This window comes from Prosopis cineraria, unplaced genomic scaffold (assembly GCF_029017545.1).
Source record: "Prosopis cineraria cultivar Desert tree isolate PC_DT_omini unplaced genomic scaffold, ASM2901754v1 PC15, whole genome shotgun sequence".
Classification (NCBI taxonomy): domain Eukaryota; kingdom Viridiplantae; phylum Streptophyta; class Magnoliopsida; order Fabales; family Fabaceae; genus Prosopis; species Prosopis cineraria.
The window spans coordinates 6277241-6286285 of NW_026555346.1; the positions used below are offsets into that span (position 1 = coordinate 6277241).

General features: G+C 35.0%; 1 protein-coding gene and 1 long non-coding RNA gene across 2 annotated transcripts; both read left to right on the top strand.

Annotated features, from left to right (window-relative positions):
- Positions 1–3201: 3201 nt before the first annotated feature.
- Positions 3202–6947, top strand: LOC129294374 (EIN3-binding F-box protein 1-like). Its single transcript, XM_054932694.1, has 2 exons — positions 3202–3474; positions 4228–6947. The coding sequence occupies exons 1-2, from the start codon at positions 3450–3452 to the stop codon at positions 6138–6140; spliced, it is 1938 nt and encodes a 645-aa protein (XP_054788669.1). The 5' UTR covers positions 3202–3449; the 3' UTR covers positions 6141–6947.
- A 638-nt stretch (positions 6948–7585) lies between these two features.
- LOC129294375 (uncharacterized) lies at positions 7586–8646 on the top strand. Its single transcript, XR_008589378.1, has 2 exons — positions 7586–8065; positions 8498–8646. It is a non-coding gene; the product is annotated as an uncharacterized LOC129294375 (long non-coding RNA).
- The last annotated feature ends 399 nt before the right edge of the window (positions 8647–9045 follow it).

Consider the following 9045-nt stretch of genomic DNA (forward strand, 5'->3'; position numbering starts at 1 on the left):
AATTGAAAATATTTGTTATTAACTAAAAATAGTAAACCGATTATTATTATTATCATCATCATGATTATAACCAGTGGCGGAGCCACATTAGTTAGAAGGTTACGAGTGCATCCCTCTCACTTTAAAAAAAATTATAAATGAGTCATATAAATTTTATAACTTTGCACTCCTGACTCTTTATATTTTGTACCATCTAAAATAAATAAATAAATATTTGAGCTTAAAAACTTATTAAATATATAATATTTAGTTAAAGTATATTTTTAGTTCTCTAACTTTATATGAGATTTTAATTTGTCCATTTCATTTTATAAAGTATATTTTTAGTCATTTAATTCTAACATCATTAATTTTAAATAATTTTTTTGTGTCAATTATTATTATTTAAAAAAAATTAAACTTAAAATATCAACATTTGATAATTTTTTATCAATATTCAAAGTTTAATATGAAAATTTATTGAGATAAAACTAATAATATTATATTTAAAGGATTAAAAAGATACTTTATAAAATTAAAAAATTAAAATAAAATGTTGAGTAAAGTTAAAAAATTAAATATATATCTTATCCTATAATATATATATATATATATATATAAAGAGCGTATTTATAATAAATGACCATATTAACATATTCAATATAATTTTTTTAAAAGAAAAATGATGATCAATCTATTTATATTATTATAATTTTAATCATAGCATAATTATTATTTAAAAATATTAATTTTTTATTAAATTATTTTGCACTCCTAACTTTAGATATTGACTCTGCCACTAATTATAATAATACCTTAACAAAAAATTCACTATATTGTCCCTAGATTTTATTGCATGCACACACAGTCATACAACACATTAGTTCTTTGTTTACAAAATAACTAAAAATTGAGGAATATAATATAATATATTTTAATTTGATTTGCAGATATCCAGCATGGAAACATTTCAACATGATTTGTAATAACCTTTAATACACACACATAGAGGTGTTAATTAAGACCGATTCTTCAAGTGTCAAGCCCTTTTAAACTTGATTATATCTTAGGGCTCTAGTTTTAGCAGTCTAATCTTGGCCCTTAAGGCTGAAAGACCGACCCTAATTATTTTTTTATTTTTCAATTTAAAAATAAAAAAATTTAAAATTATAACAAAATTATTACACATCACATTAAGTTAAGAAAAATAAAATAAAATCAATTCACATAACAAAAATTTTAAATTTGATAAAAAAATAACATCTCAAAATTAACTCCGATATCAATTACACATTGGTAGCATCATTAGCTAAATTTTGATGATTTTTATCATCATCAACATCAATATGATTTGATCCTTCTCCTTATGGATCCTCATCAATGGCAAATATGTTAAGTTTTTCATATCTTTCTTCTTCATTCTTATTATTTGCAATAAATAATAAATCAAAATTATAATTTTAAGATATTTAAAGAATGAAAAAATATTCAAAGTAAGCAAATAATAATACGTGTATCTATTATCTAGACTATATAATGAGTGCTGAACTTGAGTGATGTGTTGTTTTCTTTTTGTTTATTTTTTTATGTTGTTCAAAAAAATATATTAAGATTTAAAAGGATCGACCCTTTTATTTTCAGGCAGCCTTTTTATATTTAATTTACCTTTTTAAATATTAAAGTAGTGGCTTGGCCTTCAATTTTTTTTAATTTAAAAGGGCCGACTTTATGAACTCAATATTAATTAATGGCTCTCGTGAGTGTGAAAGGAGAGAAAAAAGAAAGTTAAAAAAAAAAAAATCCAGCATACAAGCCCGTTTCAGACAATAATAGGCAAATTAAATGCAAGGATGGACCTACCATGACCATATGTCATTGATTTATAATAATACATCATGTGTTTTCCAATGTCTCCATTATATATTAAATTAAACGTAAAGCGTTTCAGAAATATCAAGTTGGTCTCCATGCATGAACCTGAAAGTTTCGTGCCTTATAATTTTGTTTCAAAGGAGAAAAACGAACTTTCTTGACAAGTGGTTCTGTACTTTCCATTCCAGTCTCTTTCATTTGAAACAGGCCATTCTTCAATATCAAGGTTTTAAAAAAAAAAAAACACCCATACCTGCCAAAACTTAAACTTAGGTTCAATTTAAACATTACTTTAGACACAAGTTCACTTTGGAAACCTCAATATACTTATTGTGGTCTAAGCAAAGACGTTTTCAATATTAATTTCACTCATGTTAAGAAAAAAAATTGGTATATTATTAAAAGTAAAAAACCATTTAAAATTCTATTTTTACCCAAATTAAAATTGTTGCATTCACTTTTCTTTCACAGATCTTAGCAATATTTGGTAATAAGGATAAAAGTTTCTTCTTTTCATAAGAGGCTTTACAAGGATTCTTTAATCTTATTTGTAAATTATAAGAGGTTATGTCGTTATGACTTATTGTTTGGAATGTCTATTGTTGTCTTCCTATTTTACCCTCATGAATTGTTGCATATTTATGACATCAATTATTGTAAACCACCATTGAACTCCATAGACCATACACGGGGATATTTTTTAAAAAAAAATTTACATTTTTATCATATCTGTTAAATATAATTGGTTTTGACTATATTTTTTATCCACGCAATTTGGTTATTGAATTTTTTTTTAATAAAAAGATGTGAAGAAGGAGCATTATTCCTAGAAATCCACAGAAGTAAATGTACTAAATTTCAGGCGTGTGAAAAATGAATCCCATGTCATTTAATCATATCTTTTCTATTTCTATATTTCATAATCCACCTTGAGGATATGCTTATCTGCACCAATTTTTCACACTCATAAATAAGTTGTCCTACATGAATTTAACATCTTCAATTCAAAGCTGGTTACCCGCCAGCAATATAAAAATTTTTCTATCTGTGATGGAAAATGAAAATAAATAAGTAATGTATATATTTAAATATTAATTTTCCACCAATAATAGTAAATTTTAATTAATATTTTTGCCACCAACTAAACAAATAAATGCCAACTATCAAATTAAAAAAAATACGTTGGAAAATCAAAACCAGATCCCCATATATCTGGTTTCTGGTTTTTGGGGTGGAAGAATCTTACGAAGAAACCCCACTTTCTATGCCCAGATACATTGCATGTGGGTACCATTCAGTGTATTGTCGCGTACCGGAATGATTCTATTTCCACTCGCGATAATATAAGCCCTTTGACAAACTTCAACCCTTCATTTCTCTTCTCCCCAATTCCTCTTCCCCATCTTCCTTTTTGCCCTATCTAATAGGGTTTTCTTGATCCTCTAGATCCACTCTCTCATGCATTCTTGCCCTCAACATCTATACAACGCAATTAACGCCAAAATTCTCTTCTGCTCTATCGTTTTTGCTCTTTTTCGAGGGTTCCTTGGTGGAAATCACTGCAGATTTGACCTCCCGGGGTTTGTTGAACTGTACCCATGTCCAAGGTCATCGGGTTCACCGGTATGTTTATGGATTAATCCTATTGTGTTTGATTCCTGGGCTTGACTGTCATGCTTATCCTGAAATTCTTCTGGCTTGCGGTTGTTTAGAATTTTGGACATGCAATAGAAACTGAAGTTTAGTTTTTTTTTTTTTATGGTAATCTCATTTTGCGCTGAGATTTAATCGTGGTAGTTGATGATCGTGCAAATAGTTTTGTTGCCCCGCGATGCTTTTAGTTATTTACTGCGTTTTTCTCAGTTTCTTTAGGCTTAATTTTTTTGGGTTTTCGATGACTGATTGATATGTGGAGGATAGGAAAATATGCATTCTGTAATCAGGTTTCAGGGGTTATTTTTTTAGTTCTTTCATGATAGACCTCCTTTTCCTCAGATGATGCCGAGGGATATCCAGGGCTTCGGATTTTAGTCTTTGTTGTGAGCTTGGTTTCTGTTTGTAAGACAGCTAATTCGGTATTGGAATTATGTTATAAACCTTTTTGTTCAATGAAAAGAGGAGAAAAAGTCTTTTTGAGTGCGTATTTGAGATCGATATTTTCTGTTGAAAGTTAATCCAAATCTTAATCCTTCTGTCGATTTAGGAGAGCCTAATGAATTTCACAAATATACGTGGTTGTCTGTATTTTATTCCATGGTTTCATTCACAGACTTGGTAGTTCATATTCTGCACGTACTGGTCAAATCAACTTGTCTAGTCAAATTTTGTTTGCACGGAGTTAATTTTCCTGACTTAGCATGCGTTCATGATTATCAGGAGGTGACGATTTTTGCCCTGGGGGATCAATATACACTAATCCCAAGGAATCTAATCTATTATTGTCTCTTGGCAACCATGTTGATGTTTACTTTCCTCCTCGGAAGAGATCTCGTGTCACAGCACCTTTTGTTTTTGACGGAGAATGGTTTGAACAGAAGCAGAATACATCTATTGAAGCTTTGCCAGATGAATGCCTTTTTGAGATCTTTAGAAGGTTGCCCGTTGGCCAAGAAAGGAGTGCATGTGCTCGTGTCTCCAAGCGCTGGCTTATGCTTCTAAGCAGTATTTGTAAGGATGAAATCTGCAGCAGCAAAGTCACCAGACATGAGAACAAGTTTTGTGCAAAGGAGGCTGATGATCTGGAATTTGGGGGTGATGGATACCTGTCCCGGAGCCTAGTGGGTAAGAAGGCAACGGATGTTAGACTTGCTGCCATTGCTGTTGGTACTGCTTCTCGTGGAGGACTTGGACAACTTTCAATCCATGGGAGCAATTCAGATCGTGCGGTGACCAATCTAGGTCTCAAGTCTGTTGCCCATGGATGCCCTTCTTTAAAGGGGCTTTCACTGTGGGATATTGCCACCATCAGTGATGAAGGCCTTATTGATATCGCTCATGGATGTCAGCAGCTAGAGAAGCTGGACCTTTGCAAGTGCCCGGCAATTTCTGACAAGGCTTTAATTGCAATTGCAAAGAACTGCCCTAATTTGACTGAGTTATCCATAGAATCATGCCCTAAAATTGGTAATGACGGTCTACAAGCTATTGGGCAGTTATGCCCCAATCTGAGGTCTATTTCAATCAAGAACTGTGCATGTGTTGGTGATCAGGGAATTGCAGGCCTGCTTTCTTCACGTTCTTTTGATTTGGTAAAGGTGAAGCTTCAGGGTCTGGCTATTTCTGATCTCTCTCTCGCTGTTATTGGACATTATGGAAAGGCAGTTACTGATCTTGTCCTATCTTGCCTCCCGAATGTTGGTGAGAGGGGATTCTGGGTCATGGGTAGTGGTCATGGATTGCAGAAGCTAAAGTCTCTCACGATTGCATCCTGCCAAGGAGTTACAGATGTTGGGCTTGAATCTGTAGGAAAGGGCTGTCCGAATCTCAAACACTTCCACCTTCGTAAATGTGCATTTCTATCGGACAATGGATTGTTATCATTTGCCAAAGCTGCTCCATCACTTGAGAGCCTGCGGTTTGAGGAGTGCCACAGGATTACCCAACTTGGGTTTTTTGGTGTTATTAACTGTAGTGCAAAATTGAAGGCTCTTGCCCTTGCAAGTTGCTTTGGATTCAGAGATCTGAATTTGAGATTGCCTCAGGTGTCTCCATGCAAGTCACTCCAATCACTAACAATCTCTAACTGCCCTGGATTTGGTGATTCCACCTTGGCTGTTCTAGGGAAGTTGTGCCCTCATCTGCAGCATATTGAATTAAGTCGCCTTGAGGGTGTGACAGATGCTGGGTTGCTTCCACTGATGGAATGCTCTGAGGCTGGTCTGGTTAAGGTTAATCTTAGTGGTTGCATAAATCTGACAGACGAAGTAGTCTTGTCAATAACCAATAAGCATGGCTGGACACTTGAGATGCTAAACCTTGATGGTTGTAAAAGAATCAGTGATGCTAGCTTGATAGCAATTGCCGGAAATTGCCCATTGCTATCTGATCTTGACGTTTCCAAGTGCACAGTCACTGATGCTGGAATTGCAGCCCTGGGCAGTGCTGACCGACTCAACTTGCAGGTCCTTTCTTTGGCAGGCTGCTCTTTGGTTTCAGATAGGAGCCTGTCTAGTTTGACGAAATTGGGCCAGACCCTTTTGGGATTAAATATCCAGCAATGCAAAGCAATCAGCAGCAGATCCGTCGATTTGCTTTTGGAACTTCTTTGGAGGTGTGACTTCCTCTTCTGAGCAGGACGACTTAATCTCACTGCAAATTAGAACAGCCAGCTAGTGCCACGAATTGGAACAGGCAGGAGGTTTTTTTAGACGATTAGCGTTGCACAGTAGTTTTTGGGTCCATTACCTGTGGGTCTTTAGTCATCCAGTGTCTCTGTTCCCTTTTTCCGGAGCATACAGTCACTTAATTTTTATTTTTTTGCGGGTTTCCTTCAATCGGAAATCTGTTCAAAGTTTTTGGCTCCAATCCATGGTATGCCGTCTTTTTAAGTGACTGTGAACCTCCGTGAACATAGATACCGAGTTCTGGGGTTAGGATTCTTTGTTAGTGGTGTTTTGCACCTGATGGTTTTAGCTCAGCTTTGCGTTGGTCTTGCCGCCATGTGTGTCTTTAGTTCTCCTTTTCTAGTCTCTTGCAGCGATCAGTACTGGAGTCGATCTGATGTTTTGCCAAATCTTTCGCGTTTGTAAACTCTAGGCGTGATGGTTGGGGTCTCAGTTTTACTCAAAGGGCAGGTTCGGTTGAAGAATCTGTGGTTATGTAATCCTTGATGCAGTTTGTAGTTCTTAGTTATGATGATGCCTTGATTTCTAGGGCTTTGGCCGTGGCAGCAAGTTATACAGGTCTGCCATGACAATCCTCCCTGCCACATGGGGGAAGGGTTGTTTTTTTCACCAAGCCCTTGTTTTTTAGGCCTCATTTTTCGGGAACTGTAAACTGCAACATCTGATTTGAGTCGTGTATTATATTGATGCCTGCCCTTTGTTGATGTATGTTATGGAAAGTAATGAATAAAGATCTGCAATCTTCTTCTGTTAGCATTTGAGCGTGAGATGTGTCCTCTTGGATCTGCTGATTGTACTCTTGCTTGTTAACCATTTCAACAATGATCTCCTCTCCTTTCTGGCCTGAAATTGAGCAATAAATTCGGAGAACCGATGGCTGTGAATGAAAAACAAAAATAAGATTGGGTATTGTAATGACAAGATTGCCCTTGAATTGAACGCACTCGGGGAGTTTTTGGAAGCCTAGTTATAGAATGCTGACGTGTTCCAGAAGGATGGCTGGGCTGGGTGGAATCACTATTTACCCCACTGCAAGACAATGTTTTCAGACGATGCAATGGCACATGAACATCACACGCATCTGTCATGTAAAGCAAAGCTGAGCTATTATTGATTATTGATTATTGATTATTGATTATTGACGCCCCACGTCACTGGACTAGACATACGAAGCTTCCCTCGGTGCTCAGAAGCCCCATTTGCATTTTGGCCCATCCCTTAATTTGTTCGAGATTTTCAGATTAAATCTCATATTACTTGTGACTCGATTCTGTAGAGGCTAACAGGTAATCACTCCCTTAAAAATATAAGATATTTTTTAAAAATTAAATGTTAATATTTTATCTTTTAAGATGTAATTATTATCTTTTTTTTAAAAGTGCCTCATAGTGACTTTATATTTATTATAAGAGATTTAATAAAAATAAATATTAAAAAATAAAGTTAGTTGAAAAGTAGATATTTACTTTATTAAAAGTAAAATTCGATTAAAAATATTTTATATTTTTAAATGGAGAGAGTAAAAAATACTCCTATAATCTGATTTGTCTGCATTAGCTATTGGTAAATAAAATATTGAGTAAATAATGGAGGTTGGTGACGCCAGAGACAAATGATTTTATAAAAAAGACCGGTGAATCATGTGAGCTTCACTGGGAAATCTGTGGTGGTTAGAAAATCTTCCGTGAGGGGCAAACTTTCAGTTTTGTCAACCCTCTTGTACTGTGTGAATTATCATGGTCGAGACTTTCCACGCGCCTCAACAGTATCTGGCTTCAGGGACAGTGGTGTTTCTACAATCATATTTTGTCTAATCCTCACCAGACCCACACTTAGTTCACAAGCATGTAATCTAATCCTCCTAAGCACAGGTTTGTATATCATCTTCACCATTGATTTCTTTCACATAAGCTTGAAAGTTGTATGAGAAGCCAGTTTAGAGGCATTTTTAAAAAAAATAGTTTTTTGGCTTGCTAAACATTGCATTACTCTGTTCTGATACTGTAAATTTAGAGGGAGATGGTCTGTTCTGATGCTGTAAATTTAGAGGGAGGATGGTTTGAGATCTATGGGAAGGATTTGAAATAACTCTTGCAATCCATTGAATAGACATTTGAGAAGTTCATGGGATAGAGGAGAGAGCAATAATAGAGGGTAGTGGGGCCTTGTGTTGATTTTAGAACAGTGAGATCGTGGACATAATAGATTAGACGGCAATATCAAAGAAAGGAAGCATTTACTTTTTCTGAAGGAAGAAAAAAGCCATAAACAAGTCTCATAAAAGCGTTTACTTTCTCTTCCAGATGAACATGACAAATAAGCTCCCATCGTACCCAATTCTCTGGCTCACTCCTCAGGAAAGAGTTCAAGCTTGAATCTCACGAAAGCTTCCATATTATGTCCATGACGGTGGATCTTAGGTCAGATATTTATGTTAATAACCTAACGTCTATATTTGTGTCTTCTGGTGATAATAGCAGATAAGAAGACGTTAGGAATTTTTACAAAAAAGGAAATGACAAAACTTAAAAAAGAAATACATGTGACGAAATGAAAACAGACTCCATTAAAATCTGAAAATGATGCTTCAGCCAATTTTGGTCTTCTCGGGTCTAAGCATTAAATTCCAGGTATCATTGCTGATACAAGTGGCCCCACCCAAACAAGAAATTAAAGGCTTTGCGTCCAATTGGAAAACGGCGTCCTCTGGAATAGATTCATCCACGAGTTTGAAACCAAAATCAAATGAGTTATGTGGATTATGGGCTTTGCTTTTTATTTATTATCATCTTTTAATCCAAGGCCGCTCGTTTGCCCTAATATAAGCCTTCCTCCAATCAAAAGGGATGAG

What these genes read in the sequence shown, in the direction of transcription:
- LOC129294374 (XM_054932694.1), top strand. Translation starts at nt 3,450, where the DNA reads ATGTCCAAGGTCATCGGGTTCACCG. An exon ending in CAAGGTCATCGGGTTCACCG is followed by an intron (nt 3,475 to 4,227) that starts GTATGTTTATGG and finishes CATGATTATCAG; the next exon opens with GAGGTGACGATTTTTGCCCT.